We start from the raw sequence: 23,394 nt of genomic DNA on the forward strand, positions 1-23,394 counted from the left end.
ATTATTATTATTATTATTATTATTATTATTATTATTATTATTATTATTATTATTATTATTATTATTATTATTATCAAACAAGTGTATTTGAGTATATTCAGCTCTTGTTCTTTTGCACAAATGTCTGTATTTTTGTGCTTATAAGACACATTAGAAGACCATTAATCAAATAAAATATTGGCACCAAAAGAGTTTGTGGCAGAGAATGAATGTAGGTGCAACGGAGAAGTGGTACAAGCAGAGGACTGAGAAACTGGTTGACGATGGGGTTCATGTCCTAATGTGGGGCATGACCATCCCTACAGATTGTACCATCTCTGCAAACGGATCAGACATTCCATGACAAGAACAACAAAATATGATGAAGATGACAAAGAACAAAGATGTTGAGACAGAAGTCACGTGTATGTGGGATACAAAAACTTGAGCTGCGGCAATTGCAAGTGAAGATTTGGGAAGCATTAATAAAGATACCCAAGATCAACTGGACAAACTCCTAATGCAGAGTCAGTGCCAAAGAAATACAAAAGACTCTATGGTGCAGGAATTGTTTGCACATTTTTTGTTGTTATCAGAACGTGGCTGAGATTAAACCTGAGGGACCTGGTTGGAACTTTAACAAAGAGATTTTGAGAATGAACAACAACAACAACAACAACAACAATAATAATAATAATAATAATAATAATAATAATAATAATAATAATAATAATAATAATAATGATGATGATGATGATGATGATGATGATGATGATGATGATGATGATGGTGGTGGTACCATTAGTTGTAGTAGTAATCGCAGTAGCAGTACTAGCACTTATTTCTTTGTTCAGATGTGTTCATCTGTGGGTTTCTATTTGATCATTACTTATATTCTATTGTATCAGTAAATAGAGACAAATATAAGTCAGCAAAGCTTATTAGGAGGCTGGACAGGTCTGCTGTCCATTAACATCTTTGAGTTCCATCTGATTTTAGTATTGTAGTCACTCTATGGGTTGTGATACAAGTTGTCCAGCATGGATCCCCTCACAACCTCTCATGTATCCCTGTAACATTTACCATATGAAACACTGACCTTTGTAGAGATGCACTAATGCAGAATCCATATACTCCAGGTAACCTTTCAGTCTTTGTGGTTGCAAACTGCTTGTTACATGAAAACAGGGCGTACTGTTGATGTCTATTTGATTATTTGTAAAGTAAGCTAAACCCCAGCAGTAGGTACTTTCAGTGGCCTGAAGTTTTCATCAGTCAGAAAAACCATGTTGGTTTGTTTAGTGTGGTTTTTCAGTGAATAAAATGTTGTGGCTACAACTATAACTACTGTTAGTTAGTATGTGTTCGCCTATATGCACATTCACAAGTTTTGGTCCTTGAATGCATTGCTGTGTTTATGTTCTGTATCTCTGTTATTCGCCTAAATCACTCGAGGTCTTCTCCTCTCTCTAATCCCCAGAATGCACACCTATATTCAGAAGAAGAAGCAGCACAGGGGAATTGCTCAACAACACACAGCAGCGATTCTGCTACAGGGGAAAAAAAACTTTAAGACTGGGAGTTTTGTGAGGGGGAGTAAAGCTGCAATGATCAGTCAGAGTCTCTTGTTAGGTGAAAACAGCAAGAAAAAAAAAAATCACATCATGCTGATTCCGATCCGGCAAATAACAGAGAAAAACATCAAAAAGACACAGATTGGAAAAGACAGCAGTAGGATTTTAATGAAAATAATTGAAACAGCTTGCAAAAACGACATCAAACAGACATGGAAGGGAGCAATCAGGAAAACGCCAAACCGACATTAACATGAAATGCGGTGACATAAGTGAACGTGAGTCGTTGAATTGTACAGGATATTTTTCACAATAAAGATTACAAAAACTTAAACGAACGAAAACGACTCATAGTGCTGTCTTGTCTCGAAAGCCGTATATTTGATCAGAGGTGTGTACACGCGAGAGCCGCTTGAAACTCCTCTCATTATCTACATAAATCACTTTGTTTTCTCTTCCATCGCCTTTTGCTATTTTATTTTTCTATAAACTGTAACGTCAAGCATGCAAAAAAGCCACGATATCGCAACAATTTTATTCTTCAAAATAAAATTGCACAACGTGTGAACGTCAGTTGTGTATGGTTTAAAAGCAAAAAAAAAAAAAAAAAATCCAAATTAATTGAACGAAATTCCTAATGTTTAACTTTTGTGTTTATACAGACTTTTATAAAAGTATTTCCTTGATTGAAAGCAACACAATCGTCCAACCTTGCTTTATTTTGAAACGTCATATCCGTAAACCAAAGTTAATTGACGCTGCTTAGACGGCGGCGCCGCTCTCTCTCTTTCCTCGCGCTACCATTGATAGTCTCTCGTCCTTCCAAGATTCCTTCGCGCCACCGTCCAGCTGAGTAGATCCCTGCGCTCGCGAGGTGAGCCAGGATTTGAGGAGAGGAGAGCACGCGAAGACGTTTCACACTCAGCTCGATAAAACATGCACATCCTCGGCGTCCCGTTTGCGCTGCTTTGGCTTCTCTCCGGCTCCTCCTGCGCTCTCGGTGGGAAAGGTAGGAGCACGAAAATAAAGTAGACGGGAAAATAAGCTTCACTGGTTTGGAACAGAAGTCGTAGTTTGGAGGCTTGAGTTACACAAGTTGGAAATTGAAGTGACAGTCGTTGTTATGATTTTCGGATGAGATTAGAATGGGACTCTTGGTTAAGTTCTGCTGAATATTCAGTAGTTGTACTTCCCTTTATTGACTTGAGGTTCGTTAAGAAGCCAGCTTCTGCCCCGCAGTTAATGTGGAGCAGGTGCTCAATTCAAGTGAAGGCAGGTTATAGTAGTTTTGAGTGGTACTTGCCTAGATAATTGCTATTTATTTATCCTTCGGAAGAATACTGTGGTTATTTTGTGCATTATCATGATGTACTGTATATAAATGTGTTAAATGTCTAATAGTGTTGGTCCATGTCAGGTAATTTGTGAGGTTCACGTTTGATTTATTTGTTTTAAACAATGTTCACAGTTGGTATATAAGCTAAATGCCATTTATTTATTCATTTGTTTCAGTTCTTTGGCAAAACACGAATTCTTGGTTTTATATTTGAATGTTTGAAATCTTTTACATTTTAAGCTTTGCACACAGACACATGAACAAGAGTACTGACAGTAAAAAGTGAACGTTTCCCTTTTTTTCACAGAGAAATATGAGTCTGGTAAACTTCCATTAGTTTTGCCAGGAATCCCTGAGGCATTAGTTATTTTCTCAGTCTTGATCGTCTGAATGGGGTTAGAAATTTAATTTAGGTAGAGTGAGAAAGTGAATTCCTGTAATTTTTAATCTGAGTGAAGTGGAGGAAGTATTGGCTAGCCAGGGTACATTGCTTGAAAAATCTTGTTTTATTTAACTGAAAATGTAAATCTTTATTTTGACAAAATCAATGAAAAAATGATCAAAAATTTAAAAATAAAAAATTGTACATTGGGTTTTAAAATGCTTAAGATGCAGTGTAAATATTTTTTGTCAATCTTGCTGATTGAAGGACCAACTGCCCTGCTTTCATACAGCTAGTTCAAATTGATTGGTGATTAATAAGCTTCCGGTGAAACTGATGACCTGCTAAGGAGGTCAATCATTCATTTGTATCAGATTTGTAGAAGTGAATAATATTTAAAACATGCAGCCGGGGAACAAGCTCTATGGACCAGGTTTGAAAAAAAAATTCTGATTATTTATAAAAAAATCAACGATTTTATTCATCTTTTAAACTCCTTTTGCTCGAAATGCATCAAAATTCACATTCCAAAAATGTCCCAACAATTAGCTTTTGGAAAACAACAGAATTTATGCTTTTTATTGCTGAATACCTTTTGAGATGTTTTCCACCATAAGTGTGAACATATAGTTTGTCTAATGTTGATGTTTACTAGCTTGTTGCAAAGCAATCCAATGAAAAATTTAGTGCGTTGTAATAAGTTCTCAGAGAGGGCAGCCATGCTGTATTTAATCACATCCTCACCCTGTGATATTTTCACATCTTCTACTTCTGTTGTCTCTCTCTGTCACACACACACACACACACACACACACACAGACACACACAGACACACAGACGTGTGACACACGTTGTGGTGACTGGTGTTGCCAGCGAAGGGAAGCGGTGGTTTACACTGGTATTAATTGGGTCTCTAGAGGGAGGAGTGCCAGGATGGGCTGTCTGCGCGAAAGCAAACATTATCATTATTTCTGCTGTTTATAAAAGTCCTCCATATGGTCAATAGCCAGTGAGAAGACTAAGTAGGTTTGCATTAAGTTTAGAGAAGTGTCAGTTTCTTTGGAAATTTCATCATCTCATTTAGGTTTCAAAGATGGATATATTCAGCTCAGCTCTTCTAATGAAAGTCTACAAGCCAAAACAAGTGTCTGTCTGGCTCAAACAGTTGCATGTCTTCATAATTAATGTCTCCTCACATGTCACTAATGTATTTGGCAAGAAGACAGGATGGAATAATGCCATGCAAGATTTGTACGCAGCCTGCACAAGTCTCAAAGATTGAGCAATTTCTTTTAGGTATTTTTCAGGTCTTGGTAATGATGGGAAAGGAAAACATGCCTTATTATGCACACACTAAGAATAATCCACCCTTATACCCTTCATTTATCCAAGTAGGATGGAAAAACCTCTTGTTGCATTACCAGGTTGCTAAAAACTTGATTGGTTTTAATAGTGTAAATGAATATCACTGACTAATTTTATGACCAGCTCTTGTTTTGTTTAATTTATAAATAGACATGTCATTTACAGATTTACAATTCAGAGAACATGCATGTAAACTAACATAGGATTCAGTTGCTATTATAATTAAAAATATGCTATCTTCCACTCAGTTTTATCTTAATGTTTAAAAAAATAATAATCTTAATGATAATTAATAATGAACCTTAGCAAAGTAAAATCAGATGTAAAAAAAATGCAACTAATTCAATCTAAATTAGTTTTTGTCTTCTGAACACAGTTGGAAGGTGATTGTGACTACTCAAAATTACAAAATATAAATCTTGGTTTAGGGTACTTACTGTTTTGCAGACGCTAGCAAATGTATTTATTATTGAAYGTGAGCTCAAAACACTCACTCTTCTGAATTTAGTCCCTGTTTTCCTTTTCTGTTTGTTTTACCTGCCAGTTGGCCTGATGCTAGCTGATCAGCTGTGGTCCAGGGAAGTATTATGTCACTCATTTTCCAGCACTTGATTGGAGTTCTCGTTGTCGAGCGAAGCCATTTCCTCTTTTTAAAAGTAGATCAATTTCTCAGAGTGCTTCCTGGATGTTTGGCTTTTGCATAAGAGACATTGAGGGATGTTTTGTGTATGTGCAGATTTTCTATTTTGAAGCTTTACAAGCTCAGCAGAATACAGTTTACAGTATGCATGAAACGAATGACTTTCAGCTGAATACCTTTACATAAGACACTGTAAAGTAGAGCAGGGTGGATGAGTGCCAGACAACATGGCCTGAGAGGTTGTGAGGGGATCTAAAGCAAAAAGGTAGATGGAAAAAAACAACAAAAAAAACAGAAAGAAACAAGATCAGATTTATAGGCACCTTTCCAACAGAGCCATCCAGTTGTTACCCATGCCAGAACATAAATCGTGAGAGCAATGAGGAATAACTCAGGTTTCCCTCTTCTGTGCAGTGACTGGTGAAACAGTGTCTGATGGGAAGTGCTCTGCTGGTCCTGTTGCTCCTCACCTCTTTACTGTCACTCATGTCCTCTCTGTTCTCTTTCTTCCCTCTGTTGTGTTTTTCTGCCTGCCTCCTCCTCTTTATTCCTTTGACTCTGCATCACTCTTGGCTGTTCTGCTCCGCTGAGCTGATGCCATTCAGAGGGCAAATGCCACAGAGAGAGCGATGTTTTGTCACTCTGCTCCTCACTTCTTTTCCCCATGCTTGAACAGCCCTGCTCCTGATTTTGAGAACTGCTGCTGGTCTTCTTTCTTCAGTCACGGATTTTACTCCAAAGGTTTATGGGCTTAAGTGAGATGTATAAATGGGGCAGCTGTATAGCCTCTATCTTACTTTGCCTTTTCTTGTTTTTGAAAGGGTTGCATTATTATTCTTTTGTGGTTGCGTCTTTAGGAAACCTCTCCATATAGCCCTCCTATAGTTTTTCTAGATTCCCATAGTCTTTCGATTTTGCCCGTCTTTACATGTTCCTACCAGCCTACTTTATTTTTACGGTTCTCAATTTTTAAACTTTATTGTATTGAGGTGTGAAGAAGTGTTAACATCTTTAAAGATTTTGATATTTAAAAAAAAAAATGTTTTATATCACAAACAACAATTTAAAAATCAGATGAAGACGACCTAATCTTAAAAATATCCAAGTGTGAAAAATGTGCAACAAGAGAAAATACTTTCGAGGGGGAAAATAATTTTTTTACAGCTTGGTATGGGATGCTTYTTATGGCTGCTTGAGTTGTTGGATAAAATAATTGTGCTTCTTCCTGGTTCTTCGCAGCATGAGGAGGAATGCTAGGTGCATGTGCTCCTGGGCATATATGCAAATGATGGTAGATATGCAAATATGGGTCCTAATTTTGATGTTAATTACTCTGCACTGATAATTATAATATGTGTGATGAGGCGTAAGGTGGAGGAGACGACTGAACCGAAGGGCTATGTGAGGTGATATCTGTGTTTGCTGTGTGTTTGTTTCTCCATCCGGGGGAGTGATATTTGTTTTTAGGGCAGTGTGCGCGCGTGTGTGTGTGTGTGTGTGTGTTCCAGGACTACAGCAGCTGGTCTAAGAGCCCCAGTGGGCCTTTCTGGTCAACACTGCTCAATATGTGGTGGGTAAACACTGCATGCAGTGCTGACTTCAGAGGGACAGCCTCATGGGCTCTTCTTGTTATCTCACTCAGGCCAAAAAAAATCCACAAATGCAGACACTCATGTACTTCTAAATTACTGAAGTGAAGACACTATCCACTACATACTACACACATTGATTGACTGTAATGTTGCTCGGAAGATGTAAAACGGAGAAGAATCCTGTATTTTAATATATCTGCACAAAGATATCCTAAAATATATTTTTTAATCTTCTTTGATAACAAAAGTAACAAGACGCCCAAAGAAAATCTCTTTTGCATCAGATTAGTGTTTCCATTTATGTCATTGTATTAGTTTTTTTCTGTCAAATAACAAGTAACTGCCAACTTTTTGTCAAGAAGCTGGATTAAAGCATAAAAACATTGTTATACAGATTATTGAGTATTTTTATATCAATACCCATTAAGTAAAAGCTTAACATTCAGAGTTTTTATGTAATGAACATTCACTAACGAACCTCGTAAAGATTTTACGAGGTAAACTATTTTATTGAAGAAAGGAAATAAGATGGGGCTTTCTAAATTTAAATCTGCAAAAGTTGTAAATACCATTTAGTTACTAAATAATAAAATCCAGCTGAAGACCTGAAATAGGCAGAAGACCAACCTTGAAAGAGTCAAGTTTGGTTCAGTCTTCAGAGGTAACTAAAGCGTGATCAAAATCATGGAAAGCATCATTAAGAATTGCTTACAGGATTAGTTTTTCAAAGTTTGTCCTTGTGATTTTAAAAGTGACAGTTTCTGTCCTGTTAGTATTATGACTAGCAACTTTTTTTTTTCTCCATTGTAGAAAATTTTGTGAAAAGCTCGCTGTAGAAAAATAAACTCGAAATCCATCACAGATATTTCTTACACTCTTGCAATATAAAATCCCAAAGTTTAGTTTACTAAACAGAGCATTCTCTAAAAACAACATTCAGGTGAAAATGGATTGTAGTGTTCCTTAAATATCTAACCTGAAAGTCAGAAGAATGTATAAAGTATAAATACTTTTATAGTGTGGGCATATTTTGTGATTACTGTTTATCAAAAAAAGTGATTATGCTTCAGTCTAGCTTTCTCAACACACCATCTGGAGTCACAATTTCTGGTGATCCTAGAATCTGCTGTGCACTGGACAGCTGTCAATTTACCAAAGTCATATTCCCCGTTTTTGAATCTGGTTTGGGCTTTACCTCCGGCATGACGAACTGTTGCAGACGTCTCACTGAGAAAGCTGCTGAGGAGAGCGATGAGCCACCAGCTGTTCATGAATAGGCATGCCCTTCTTAGAGTTTGAGGTGACAGGTATTTGGACCAGCGGTCTCGTATGTCTCAGAGGAAGGGGAACTTGTCTGGTCTCTTCAGGCAGTGTTCTGGTCTGGTTATCCGGTCACTGAATCGGATTGGCCATGCGTCTCACAGCAAAAGGGAGCGCTAGGGACACGTTGGCCCTGAAGAGTTGGGCCAGCCTCAGAAGTTGCAGTGGTTTTTAATCTATATGTAGTTAAAGTACTGCCACCAGGCAAAAAATAATTAAAACTAAAATTCCTACTAGGGATCTTTGAAAACAAGCTTTGAATTCATGCTACAAGGGCAGCGTATCAGTAGCGCAAACATTGATGAAGAGTAAAACCTATACATATTACTACTAGTATTTTGAGGTAGCAGTGACATTTATTCAGTTTTCCAGACAGGAAATGGGCAGTGAGAGAAGAGCGCAAAGACATTCATCCTGAGGTCGGGAATTGAACCTTCAGCTGCTGTGTCGAGGACCAACAGCCTCCGTATATAGGGCGCCCACTCTATCACTATGTCACATGATTATTTTTGTTACAGAGTGCATTAAAGGTTACCGAAAAATGGGCTGCACAATATGAGGAAAGACGGAGAGATATTGTTTACATCAACTTTGGTTTAGACACATTTCTTTCCTTTACTATCTCTGCCACTACATGGGGATGTGAGTTTTAAGGGCAGTTAGTCCACACAGCCTAGAAAATGTATTATTGATGCACTTTTACACTTGAAATATAACATCCAATCAACTTCTACATCCACACAGTCCTTTGTGATTGCAAATTTGCGAACTCTGATATTGTATGAATGGCTGAAATTTGATATATTTTCCTGCTTCAATAAAAACATTCCTGCAATTTTTGAGAAACAAGGGGCAATTGTTATGCCATTTGCATCTGCAGAGTCACAATTATCAACAAAAACTGTTAAAACATTGAAAATACTAGTGCCACAAAAGGATTAACTCAAGTTTTCTCTGGAATAACTTATTTATTGAATCATTACACTGATCAGCTGTAGCTTCTTTGCAGAAGAGAGAAAAATTTCCACAGCATACAGTGCATCAAAAACGGATTCAAGGACAAATAAAAGGTTGAACCATAATACAGTTCATTTAGGGTAATTTTTGTTTCTTTCAGATAATCACACAAAAAATACAAATTTCAATGTCTCCTGTTGCACAGTTACAAAGTGAGATTTTGTACCTTTGCTGTGTTGCCAAATTTGGGTTTATCTTAAGAAACTCTCTATTAAACAACAGAGAGTTTTTTGTGACTCCTGATCGAGCCTGAACTTATGCAGACGGGTTTCTCAGAGCACTGTTTTAATTATGACTTCAACAAACGTCTTATTCCGCCGTGGATTTGTACACTTAATAAAATGTTAGCACTGAATAGTGCGTTTGGTTCCGACCAAAAGCAATAATAAAAAGAAACGCCAAGAAAAACCACCTACTCATACACACACACACACACACACGTAAACATATATGCATTTCTTTTCATGTTACCCTGGACTCAATTGAGTCATCGCCTTCATCTTCCTTTCAAGTTGTCTTGTGTGGGTCTCTTCTGTGGTCCGTCCAACGAATTACAATATGCTTTGATATGGCTTTATGTACAATTTTTCATTGCCTCTCGCTCCAGCTTGTTGAAGGCACAAAAAGCCTTGCATTTTTTTCATCATTTTGTAGAATATCGTAGGGGCAGGTTTAAAGTGAAACACTGGTGCAACATCACAGGTGTCAGACTAAGCTGTGCCTGAAGAAATGCTTTTATGTTTTTTTTTTTTTTTTTCAATGCCTACAGTTGAGTTGTGGTGCGACTGAAAAATAAATATTTTCAGCAAATACTTTGAGAGTAAAAAGAGAGACATTTGTGCAAGTGTGTGCTTAAGGGATTGCCGTTTGCAAGAGTCTGTATACGCAAACCGATGCACCTGGTGTTCCTGCAGCTGCATTCGCTGCTCAGGAAAAACATGGATTACGGTGTGAAGGGAAAATAAAAACATGTTTCCTAGAAGAAATGTTTTAATTTTTATGAGTCATCAGTCAGAAAAGTTCTCTTTTTCTCTGTTTATATCCTCTTTTGTCCTCTGTGTCTGTTATACTCTTATCTCCACAGTCTCCTCTTTGTCAGTGGATGTCTTGTATTATTTGCCTCTTAGCAATAACAATAGAAGAGATATATGAATGTGTGTAAATATCACATAAAATATCCAAGCTTCATTGCACAGATCACTCAAATTCAAAATCCATTTTCTTCCTTCCTTATAAACTCTGTGGACCCGAGTGTCATCTCCCTACAGTCTGTCACCTCGGTTATAGTCGTCTCTTTCATTTTCTCCTTCTCCTCGTCTGTTTCCTCTTCCTCTTGGTCTTTGTTGCTCTCTTCTGCTGTCGCATTTTTAAATTATTTATGGTGTACTTAAAAAATGTGGTCGTGTACTGAGGCTGTCATTCGTTGTAAATGTAGTTTCTTTCAAACGCTGAAAGAAACAACACAGATTTTTTTCTGTCTTTTTTGTATTACAATAAGTACTACCACTAATAATAATATTAACATTAAAATTGAAACTGATGAATTTTCACACAATTATTATGATGGAAAATTTTCATTCTTCAACAAACTTATGAGCTAGTAAGAGTAAATTGAGTTACGTTTTATTTTGAAATTACAATACGTAGTTTTGAGTTGGACATGTTTGCATGTATAGTGCACTTTCATCCTTACTAGTGGTAACATGTTGATTAAATAGAAATTGTGTTTGGCATAATCGAGCAAACTGATTAGAATATGTTTATAAATGCTGTTTTCCGTTTGCTATGTGATGCATTTTTTCCTTTAAGAACTGTGTTAAAGGGACATTGTAACAAAAATAAATAATTTAAATGGGCTTCTACCTCATTGCTGCGTTAAGTAGAGGTGACTTTTTTTGGGACAGGCAGAGAATTTAGATTTGAATTAAATTATATTTGAGCTCAGGCTTGGTCTGCATGATTATTATCTGAGATTGTGAAAGCATTAGAAGATGCTGATGAGTTACCAGATCACAAGATTATCTATAATGGCACATTCTATGCATTGCAGTTCTATGTCCATGAATACATATGTCTCCTTCTCTTCCTTTTTCTTAATTTAAAAAAAAGTATGTATGTAGTCGGGACAAAATGGTGACTGGTTTTAATGATTACCCAGGTAGTGGAAGTAGGGCAGGAATTTTAACACAAAAGACAATCAGCTGTTGCCTGTATGTGATATTTGAACTTTAGAACTGTAAAATCAGATTTTTTTATTTTGTCACAACAGGAGCACCACTCTCCTCCAGATGCTATTTGCTAGTGACCAACAGTGAGTTGGTAAACATTTATCTGGACGGTCTGGTTTATCTAACTTTATATCTCTATTTATAGTGTCAATACAGCAAACTTTCAGAATAAGAGCCTCAACCAGATGTAATGCTCTCTGAACTTCAAACAGCATAAAGTTAACTACAACATCTTACTGTCTGCTTTCTTTTCTTAAAATCTACATGAATGTTGAGTACTTTGTGTTGAGGATGTAATTTATCCCTGACAGATTCCAGTTAGCACTCAAGACAATATGAGGGTGATGGTGAGAGTGATGAAACCTTGAAAAACCCCACAATATAAATTAATATTGTTGCATGAATATAAGGTGGCAAAAATGAATTTTCCCTCTATAAAAAAATTCCTTGTGATTTAGTGTGAGTTGCCTTAAGCCATGCAGACAGTTCATATACCCACAGTCAGACTGAGAGTTGAAACAAGATCAAATGTACACTGGTGTTTCAGACAACACAGTGTAGTTTGAAAAGTACCTATTTTATGTGGATTATTTGCAGATATACTGTAGCTAAGCTCTGAAGCAATGTGGCAGGGCATCTAAATGCTTTTCAGTTTTAGTTAAGCAGTCTAGAATCAAGAACACTAACGTATGGATCGATCGATCTGTGCATTTTGTGTCTGAAGCAAAGGTTTAAAGCCTTTAGAAATAGAGCAGGTTGGAACCGTTTTTCCAGCAATAACAGGTGAAAAGTAAACATCTTGTAGTAATTGTAAATTTTTAATGCTTTATACAAAGCATTTTATGCAATAATCAACTGCACTTTAATGGTTTTGCAACTTATTTTTAGCAAACCCCTTGGTATGATTGCTGTTTGTTCATCGTGGCGCTTGATTGCTGCACAAAGTCACTACAAATTGTCTCGTGCCAGAGGCACAGTACAGACTGCAGCATAGGTAAAAAATATATTTTCTTTCCCTTTAATGCCTCTCTCTAGCCACACCATCTAACAATTTTATGCAGCAGGAGCTATTATTTTTGTTTAACCCCAAACACGGCTTTGAAAAATATTTCAAAGCTGTGTTTCAGATCGACCTTATTTGGTTTATTTTCTAATGCCCGATAATTTCTGATAAAAAAAAAAATCAAAAAATGTTTCTCGTCCAGTCAAACTGCATCTCTTTCATTCTGTTAATGTTTTTTTTTATTCATGATTTTTTTAGATGAGTTAATGCTCTATACTTTATTGGCTTCCATGAATTTGAATTTCTTGATGAAAAGCAGTTTTCTTTTTATAAAAATCTTATCTGACGTGCAGTTTCATTTTCAGAGGGATCCTCTCCACTTGCCATCTGATTTTGTCCTCTAATGCTCAGTGAGCATTTTACCTAAGCAGCAAAAACTGTGCTTGCTGCTGTAGGTTTTGAACAAGGTCCCTAATTCTACTCGCATGCAAGAAATCCCCCATTTCTCTAGGTTGTTTTTTTTCTGTCACTGCATCCATCGTTCCCGTTTAGCCTCATAGAAATGAGAACAGTTCACCACCCGCCACACTTGTGCTAACATGGCACCATTTCCCATCAAGTTTTAATTTTTACTTACTCTGGTATAAGACATTTTCTGTTTTGTTTTTATTCATGGTCCACGGCTTTCGCCATTACAGTTCTTCTCTCCGTCAGCAAGAAATTCCATTGTTTTTGTGCCTATTCAGCGTTGTTTGTGCATACATTGCTAATGGTGCTTATGTGCATTTTTTGAGTACATTATTGTTAATCAATTGACATTTGCCATCATGGATACAAAATGAAATATCCTCTTATTCAGAGTAGCTCCGCTGGGCCTTTGTGTATAATAATGGAGGAAAATCTTGCACAAGCTTACCCTGAAACACAATGATGACTCTGTTCTCTGGGGGGATATTTTCTTTTACGTGCTGACAGGAATAGACTTAGGAAGGGCACTTTTTTGATTCACACACACTACAAAGTGTTCATTCTGCTGCTGTAGTGCGAGGACATGCGATTTGTGTTATCTGCTTGGTGTGCCCTGAAACTTTATAAAAACACACTCTTGCTTTGTGGCGTCTTACAATTTAATGTTAATTTAAATAACTCCAGAAGACTTACTGTGAATTACTTTCTTTCTGTTGCATAATGCTTTCTGGCTTCTTTTTGAGCGACCGCTGCAGTCATATCAAAGGAATCACTGTCTTGCAAACAAAAACCAAGCAAGAGGACATTCCAAGTAAGAATGCACCTGTCATAATTAAACCCACGACTGAACTGTTGAATTTCTATTGAAATGTCAAAGCTTTGTAAGTAGACTGCTCAACCCATATCTCGGTGGCACTGTTTCTCTGTAATTACAGTCAGTTTTCTCCACGAACAGACAATAACTTCATTGTATTATGTTGAAAAGACATCAGCGCGCCACTGGCATGTCAGAGTCAAGTGTGCAAAATTATTTTTGATCGTTGAGAGCAAGGAAGTAGATGAAACAATCCGCCTTCATGCTATAGCAAGATAAGTGCAGTGCTTTGATTGGAGTATTTCACATTTTGTCACGTTTTAACTACAAACCACAACACAACGCAGCACACAGTATTTACAAATAAAAACCTTGAAGATGCGGAGCTATCTACCTTTACGCTAACAAAAACAAACGCATCTGAGCTATGAAAAGGTATATCGGAGGATACAAGGCGATCATTAAGCAAAAGCCAGACGTTTCATTGAAAGTTTGCCAGGAGCCATGTAGAGGACACTGGAAATGTGTGAAACAATATGCTCTGTTCAGATGAACTCAAAGCATCATTTATTAGAGTGGCCTAGTCAAAGTCTGATGTTCAACAACCAATATACCTGAGCTCCTACTAAGAAAATAATTTGGTCTTCTATATGTAAAACGTTGGTAGACAGTCCCAAATCGAACAAAATGTGGCTCCACATCGTCATAATTTTAAGATTCTTATTTGCAGGATATGTTAAAAACATAAATCTTTATCCTTCCATTTCATATTTATCACTTAAAATCCAGTTCATGCATTCAAGTTTGTGGTTGTGGCATGACGAAAAGTTCAGTTGGTATGAATATTTTCGTGAGGCATCGTAAAATCCTCAGACTGAACATTTTTTCCACCAGATTATTGTAGGAATAAATTCAACTCTACAGCAGAGAAAATCTACAGCTTTCATTTTAGCATCTAGCAAATTAAAGAACATCATTTCACGTTTATTAAGTAYAAGACTGAATTTGTGCGCTGTGCAATGATTTAAAAAACAAACGATCCATTTCAATGTTAAATGTAACTTTTCATTAAGCTTTAAATCAGAATAGCTTTCCTTTCCTTTGCCGTTCCCAGTGACTGTTTCATTACAGGATGCAGGATATTTGATTAGAGAAAACCGTGTTGAGCCTTGGGGCAGAGAGGTGGAAAGGTTTGTAAAATAAATAAATTAAAAAAACAGCAACTGGAAAGAAAGTATGTCGAAGTGAGCAAGCGGGAAAGCTGGCTTCACTCCTGATGTATTGATTTCAGATGAGCTAAACGGCTTAATTAAGCCTCTCTTTGACATTCCCCTGTCCTTTCCTTTGTGACTATATTCCCATAATGTTGCAACCTAAACTAATTGTCTAGAAAGTGGTTGTGACTTGTCTTCAAAGTAAGAAAATCAAAGAGCTGTCATCTATTGGAAGCAACTCCTTTTGTCGGACTTTGTCCTTTGACCCTTTGCTTTTGCATTGCTGTCCTCCCACCTTCTCGCGTGAACAATTGAGCTCAGTCTTTTCTTAGCAGCTGCCCACAGGCTCTGAATGAGGTCTGCTGTCTTTGTAAGTAACTATGATGCATAGTGGAAGCTCTTTAGAGACTCTGACAAATGCTTTGGAGAGGAACAGGAGATGGCCTGCTCTCCTCTTCATTTTTTTGTTTCTCCATCTTATAACCTTCATCTTCATCCCCCATTTTTTAACTCTCCTCTGTCCTACTGTTCAACCTGATTTCAGCATGGACTAAAATCTCTGTATTRCATGTGCATATCAAGGTGATGTGTGCCTCATAATTTTTTGAGAAAGTAGCCTTCGGCAGCAAAGTGAAGCTGGATAGTTGGAGACGGTGAGTCATAATACAAACTAACCACTATTTTACCATTTATTAAAGTCTCTCCACTGATCGAGACTGAATTAGTTTGAGTTTGAAGGGGAAAAAATGATGGTATCCTTTCTGTTATAGCAGAACGTGTAATGGATCCCTTTAGTCAGATATTGATTTTGGGCGAAAACTGATGATAAACAATGTTTCCTTCCCCGCTCTGATCCCTGTGGTAGATTAAAACAAACTGCTAAGAGTAATATGGCCTGACTTGATCTTAAATTCTGAAAACATCTCAACGTGGCAGTCTTACTGCTGGCACTATGCAAGAATAATGTTCTGAACTTAATACTTTCCAGAAACAATCTCACCGCCCTTTTTTTTTGCATTGAGAGATGATGTGGAGATCAAATGCCACAAAGCAAAGATCAGAACTCTGATATGAATGACTTATTATAAAGATTAATAACTGCAGGATAAAGGAGAAAATGGCTCAACATCATGACTATCAACTGGAGATAATTTGACATTTTGAATCATTATTGGAATTTTGTTTAATAGACCAACACAGTTCAGTGCATTGAGGGTAAATGTCACAGTTTGATCAAAATATTCATACAAATAAGACTTTGAAAGGATGGCATGCATTTGTTTGCTTCCTAGCATCCTATTACCCTTAATTACAGCATCTCAGATGCATGCTGAGCAAAAGAAGAGCTCCAAGTGTTAATTTAAATGTAAGCATATTTTAACATGTTATATATTTAACATGTTATATGCTAAAAATATACATGATACAAAATGCTCATCTGGTTATACATGCAGTTTACCTGGGTATTGTCATTATTACCTTTGAAGTTTATAATACATTTTTATGATTTGACAAAAATACTACACTGAAATGATTCAGAGCAGAACTTATTCATGTGCTGGGATGGTCCAGTCAAAGTTCAAGTCTAAATGTAACTGAGAGTCTATAGCAATATTTGAAAATTGATGTTTGCAGATGCTGCTTGTCCAATATAATGGAGCTGGAGTGATTTAGCAAAAATTGACACCTCTGAATGTGCAAAGCTGGTAGAGATATGTTCCTAAAGTCATTGGTTCTACAATCTGTTAACTCAAGGTGGCTGAATACAAATGCAGGCCACACTTTTGAGATTTTATTTGTTAAAAATGTCATAAAAAAAGAAAATGCCATATATATCACCATTTTCTTTTTTTATGACTTTACAATATATGAAGCGTTTACAGTGCCACTCACAAGAATTTCTTTTCATCTAAATTTTAAGTGGAAGCTCAACAGCTATGCACATAAATTACTGAGTAAACTTGCTAAAGTTGTCAAGTATCATAGCTAATACGGTGTCTGTGCGGGACACGCCGCCTCCAATGTCCTTCAGTTTATTGAATCTTCTTTTTTTTTTTTTTCCCTTCCTCTGGTGCCTGCTTCCCCTTGAAGATGAAAGAAGAAATGGAGGGCAGAGATGAATCGGGCAACACAAAAGAAATGAAAAAGAATCAGACCAGCCCGAAGAGGAGGTGTTGAAGGGAGACGAGATGGGGGAGAAAATGCAAGATGCAAAATAGGAGACTGGAAGAATTTTTTTAGTGATAAAGAGAGGCAGAGATTCAATAATAATAATAATAATAATAAAGAAATGCCACCACTGTGGCTGAAAAGGAGAAAGATGAAGAGAATGGTGGCAGATCACAGAGATGTTTGCCATCGCCACTTTGTGTTTGGCACCGTGAGCGTTTGGTGGTCGGTAGCAAACCCTGGAGCGATTCATCATGATTATGTGGTTGTAGGCAGGTAATGTCACAGCAGTCGGGGCTGGGCACACCTATGATAGAGACTGCCACTTGCTTTGAGCAAGGCCTATTTTTCCTCCTACAAGAGACGTATTTCTGAACCGCATGTTTGACATTTCTTGAAAATGTGGTCACAGCAACAGCAACATATGACGGCAAATTCTCTCCACTCTGCTCTCACGCCTCTGGATTCTGCTCTCTTACGCTTGCCTTGTCACTTGAAGCTTCAGGGTCTGATTAATGGTATTTTAAATGTCAAATGTCAGGTTCTGTCTCCGTTCGTTAGCCTCTCATCTTTCACTCTCTCCTCTCTTTCTATATTTTATATTTCTACCTTCTCGTATCTCTGATTTCCTTTGTGGTGTTTGATGTCATTGCTAACCTTGATCATTTACATCTTTCATGTTTTTCGTTGCTTATCCCAGTCGGCCACCTTTCGGTTCCTCTGAAAGCAGCAAAGCACTGTTTTGCGGCGTGTGTTTGCACCGATGAAGCAAGATTGCCATTAGTCCAAACATCAGCCGTTGTAGGTAAAACCTGATGTTGCCGTGTACTAGATTGTGAATTGAAACAAAAAGTTTGTAACTTGCGTGAATGCATGTGCTGAAACGGGGAGCTGAAATGAGTCATGTTTAGAGCAGTCCACCCAAAACACACACCTACATGTACATAATCATCATTGTTAAACACTTTCTGTTGACTAAGGCTCAGATACACGGTGACTGTAGACAACTCTAAATGATTGATGATAGTTGCTGTGGCATGTCTGCCAAGGCTGCATCTAAAACCAGTGTCATTTGCTCTCACTGCTGTCACTTCATTAATATTGTATATGCTATTTTCTTGCTTGCCTTTAAAAATAAAGCTCATCTTTTACCGCCAGTAATCTATCGTCAGTCYTCTCATGTTTAGTCTAATTGTCCAAGGAATCATTTGCTTACATGGCAAAGTGATGCTATTTTGTTGAGTCCCGGTGTGCTGTCAGTGTCTCACCTGCAGCTGGTCAGACCCTGTTTAGTTTAAAGAATCGGGAATTGTTGTTTTAATTTGGGATGACATCAGAGTTGCCTTTTACACAGAACAGAGAGTGCAGAAAGCAAATTTCTGCCCAGCAAAACGGCTCAAACTCAGAACTTTCCTAAAAGTGGGCCAGCCAGGAACTGCCCGGGGTGAGGGTTGCTTTTACACATCATCACTTTTGCATGAGAGATATGTATGTTTATCATTTAATAGAAGATGCACTCCCTTTTACAGTCTGCCGCAAAAAAAAAAGAAAAGAAAATAGATGCATAACAACGGCCCAAAGTGTTTGGTCTTCATTGAATTCTGGTCTGCTTAATTTTCTCGTTCAAGTCAAAAATCTTGATCTGTCGACTGTGTGATTATCAGGATGAAGATGGCCTGGCTGTCAATCAAAAAACATGACAGGATTTGTATTACTCAGTTGTAAACACTGTTCTCATCTGCTCATATCATTTCATATCAGGTCAGTGTCTGCTACTAATACTTCTATATTTCCTGAGGAAAGAATAGTTTTTTTTTTTTTTTTGTTTTTGGACATCATCGGGAGCTTGGGTTAAATATATTTGGTTCTTGCAGACATGTGCTTGACAACTGTTTTTATGATATAAATATATTTTCCACTGCTCATAAATGCACAAAAACCATCTAGACAGTAACTGCTAATTAAATTATTTTAGAAATGCTGGGAAAATGTTGAACTGCCATAACTCGGCATAATGAATATGTTGTTGACTTGCTGCAGTGTAATTTTTAATTTGAGCTGTTGTCCTCAAATTAAAAACTCATGCCCTGTAGCACTAGCTAATGGTGAAAACTAATGCAGTTAATTTCTTACCTTGCAAGAACAGCAGCCATGTTTTTCTTTTGTCTAGGCCACTAAAACATTTTGTATACTAACTAGGCATAACGTACTTGTGTGCTTCACTGAAAACACCAAGTTGTTCTCCATATTTATGAATATAAATATAAATAAATATAATATAAATAAATATAAATACCCTAACCCCTCATATAACTTAGGCTGGACATTGCTGCTTTCCAGTCTCTATATGCTCTCTTAAATTGATTCACACTTTTAGAAAAGGCTTTATCTTGACTGCATTAAATCTCAAGACCACATTAACGCAACTTGCCAAGGATATCACAATTCTGCTTTTGTAGATGCACTCATGTGGGCTTTTTGGCTAATTTGTGATCCCCAGTTTTAGTTAATTTTTATGAGTTCAATAGCCTTTAGGGGCTATACTTTCTAGAATTCAAAATACTTTTTTTCTAAGCCTCTCCACCATAAGGCAGATTAAATATTTAATTTGGTAGCAGATGTGACATCATACTGTGGCTGAAAGAGGTTTATTAATTTAAATCAAAGATATAATTCTTCTCCATCTAGGAGTGATTCACACAAAACGGTTAGAAGCTATCAGTATAATAAGCCTGGTTCACATTACTGACTATAAACGCCACACTCTGTGCATTTYTTTAAGAAAACAGACGTTCATATTCATTCAAAGATCTGAAAATGGTTGCTAACACTTACAAATATGACATTGAAAGTTTGAAAACTCAAGAGAATAAAACGGCAACTTTGCTTTAATGTGTTGAACCTACTTGGTATCTTACATAATCAATGTTATCTCTTTATGACTTTGTTGACAGTCAGCATCACAGAGAAGCATCACTGTGCCAGTGGGCTGATGCACTGCAAACGGGTAATGATTTATCAGCAGATCCCCAGAAACTAACAAAGCAGATTTTTCTTTTTCTTCTTTGTGATTTTCTTGTTGTGAACTTGGTGCCTGGAAACTTGGTCAAGAAGTGTCCAAGCACCTGGACACTTGAGCAATCTTAATGAAACATATACTKTATCTGTGTGATTATTTATTTTGATGTTATATTTTTGAGAATATGCTGGTAGTTTTCTGCTCAGATTTGTGCTTCAGAGGCAAGTCAGTTTTTTTCTAATGGATACATAAAGTTGGTCACAAGATTAGTCTGAAAATAACTATAATGCTGCATATAACATAAGAGTGATTGCTATGAAACAAGGTCTTACGACAAACCTCATGCAACAATTATTGTAAAGTTGAAATTTGAAAGTTGCTTCAGCGTCTTATTTTAGAAGTTGCCATGGTTACATTGGATATTGTCACTAAAACAGGTATATTTCTAGAAAATGTAGATTCTTATCTTAACTCTCCCAACATTTGCAAATGCAACGTGTTCCAAAATGGCATAAAGCTTTCAGGTCAGGCGCAAGCTAAATGAAGACTGTTTACCCATCCAGATCACCCACTTACTGATCAGCCAATATGAATCTGTAATATTAATGTCGCTAACTGGTTTGGGTAATTTTTACTTAAGTCTATGTATTCTAATCAAAGTAAATAAGTGTTGCGTACAATATATGCGATAACCAGAATGGCAGATTATTTCAACAGCAATGGGACTGATTGTGCAGTTTTCACTTAAAGCAAAATCAACAATCATTTTATACATTTTCCTTAAGGTTTTCCTTTGTAAATACTGCAATACTGTTATTTTTATTAGAATGATCAGGCTTTAGGCATGGACTGGAAGCTCCTCAGTCTAATTGTATGACTGAATTATTTAACTTATTTTAAACACAACACACTTCTGTCTTATATAATAACATTATAATAATACTTGGAGATTAGTTTGTTTTTCAAACAGACCATGACGTACTCCAACTGTGTAATTGTAGTATTTTATCGAGGGGTAATCAGTTTGTGGTAAAAACATCTTGTTGCTAAAAAAATAAATAAATGACGCCAACAGCTGAAATGCATCTTAACCTTTCTTCAATAATGGGGACATTTCAAAGCATCATCGGGGTGTTTGGACATTGGTGTTGTCCTTTTAAGAACTTGTGATTACGTCCATCATTATAATTGAAACGAACAGCTGCGGTCTGCTGTCCCTGAGATCCACTAATCAACAAGACATAAATGGAGCCGGCCTCCTGTAACGTCACATAAATTCCTCATAAAGCTGCAAACAGCATCTCGTGGGCCACAAATCACATGGTCTGAAATGGAGAGGTCAGCAACCATGTGTTATTGCAAATGTTTGAAAGTAGTGTGACATTAAATGGCGATTGAAGAAAAGGGAGAATATCACATCTTATAAAGAACCTTATGAATTATGTTTGAGAATTTTTTTTGTGTTCACTCGCCCACTTTATACATGTTGGCTTTAACAAAATTAGACAACAACGCAGGTTTCTTGACTGCTAAGCCTGACTGGCAGACTAAATGAGACACAGGCAGGTCAGCAGATGGTGGAGAGAAACGCAGGACAACCTTAGAGTGAAGAGAAGGGCGTCTGATGTTTGACTTTGAAAGTGAGAAAAGAGCAGATAAAAAAAAAAGTATTTAAAGCCACACTCACACACACAATTCACCATGCTTTAGGCAAAGAAAAGTCACTGCTTTAAATTAATTAAAAAATAAAAATCTGCTGATCAGAAGATTTATTTATTTTTTTTTAAGTCTGAACTCTAGATTTTGACACATTTTGTAAGAGAAAATTGGGATGTATTGGCTCATTATTAGTTGTAGATGTTTGAATTAAACTGGAAAAATAATATCTATTTACTCATCGGAGAATTTGTCACTAACCTTTAGATAATTTGCATCAAAACACATCCTAAGGATTCTTCCTTTTGGTGCCTGTTCCCAGTTTTGACCTGTCGATTATTATTATTTTTTTGGTTGCGTTGGAACCATTAATGGCTGAATAAGATTGTTCTCAGATGAGTTATTTTAGTTTGAATGAGCAGAGTATTGTACTGATTTGTGTTTTTCTATGTAACCATGAAACATAAGGTGTGGGTGTCTCAACCCTTCATTTCATAAGGTTTATTGTTCCCTTTTGTTATGAAACCGGAAAAGTCTTTTAATGAAGGACTGACTAAATCTGTGTGTTTTGTCATGCTTTATGGCTGTTTTTAATACCAGCAGTTGTATACATTTATCAAAAGAAGTAATCATATAATCTAATAGGCAAGTGGACTTTTATCTGTGGAAGGAGGGGAAAAAAACACCTTTTAACAATGATAATCTAAAAAACATTAGCTAAAAAACATTTGCCTACACTGTTCAGCAGTGTAGGCAAAACAAGATGGAATGGAATAAAAACAACTATTTTCATAATGTGTGTGTGGGAGCATAATACCAAGCTTTTCTTTTACATTTTTTTGTCCATGTGAACTTTCTCTGCACTGACTCATGATAAGAGGAAAATGCATTATTGGACAACTGAGTGATTTCTAATTTGATTTTACCTCCTGGAAAAAAAACAAAAACAGTTAGGCTGGTCAAAAATAGCCTCAGAGAAACGATTTCTTGCTCCTTTTTTCTGTTGTACTTCCTTCCTTCTTTCATTCTGTGTCTGTTCCTGTTCCACAAAGCCCTTTTTTTAGATTTGCTAATAGATGCCTCTGTTTTATTTATACACACACGCACGCAAGCACACATGCAGTGACATCTGCACAGAGAAAGACCACTCTGTGAGGGGAAGGTCATTACTACAAAACAAACATAAAAAGAGCCAGATTACTTTGTAAACTTCTAACTTCCTCACATCTGCATTGTCGTCATTCTTTCCACTCTTACACCTTTGTTTCTGAATTGCATTATCTTTATGCCATGCTCAAAATAGATCTTTTATAGCCATTACATGTTTTTACATATCCATTAGCACCTAATTTCTCAGTCCTTTTTTTAAATTTCACCATGGTGAAATAAAGTTAGGAAAGTTCCATAAATGTTTATCAATGTACAATTATCTCCTTTACACATTTTGACTTATTAATGAACAATTAGCATCTTTTCTAGCTTGTATTTCTTTTCTTTTTTCTTTTCATCTTACCCACATATTGTAGGTTGTAAAAGATGCAATGCTGAGAAGTTTGGTTGGTTTCTTTTGTATCTACGCATAAAAAAAAAAAAGCAATATTCCAATTAATTCATTTAA

General features: G+C 36.7%; 1 protein-coding gene across 1 annotated transcript in view; it reads left to right on the top strand.

Moving 5' to 3' along the window:
- The first annotated feature begins 2,354 nt into the window (after positions 1-2,354).
- LOC103479345 (calsyntenin-2-like) overlaps positions 2,355-23,394 on the top strand; it is a 162,088-nt gene continuing 141,048 nt past the window's right edge. Inside the window, exon 1 of the mRNA XM_017309868.1 lies at positions 2,355-2,562. Within this exon, the coding sequence (XP_017165357.1) occupies positions 2,490-2,562 (73 nt within the window). The 5' untranslated portion in view covers positions 2,355-2,489. The remainder of the gene's footprint in view (positions 2,563-23,394) is intronic.

This window comes from Poecilia reticulata, linkage group LG17, assembly GCF_000633615.1.
Source record: "Poecilia reticulata strain Guanapo linkage group LG17, Guppy_female_1.0+MT, whole genome shotgun sequence".
In the NCBI taxonomy this organism is placed as follows: Eukaryota; Metazoa; Chordata; class Actinopteri; order Cyprinodontiformes; family Poeciliidae; genus Poecilia; species Poecilia reticulata.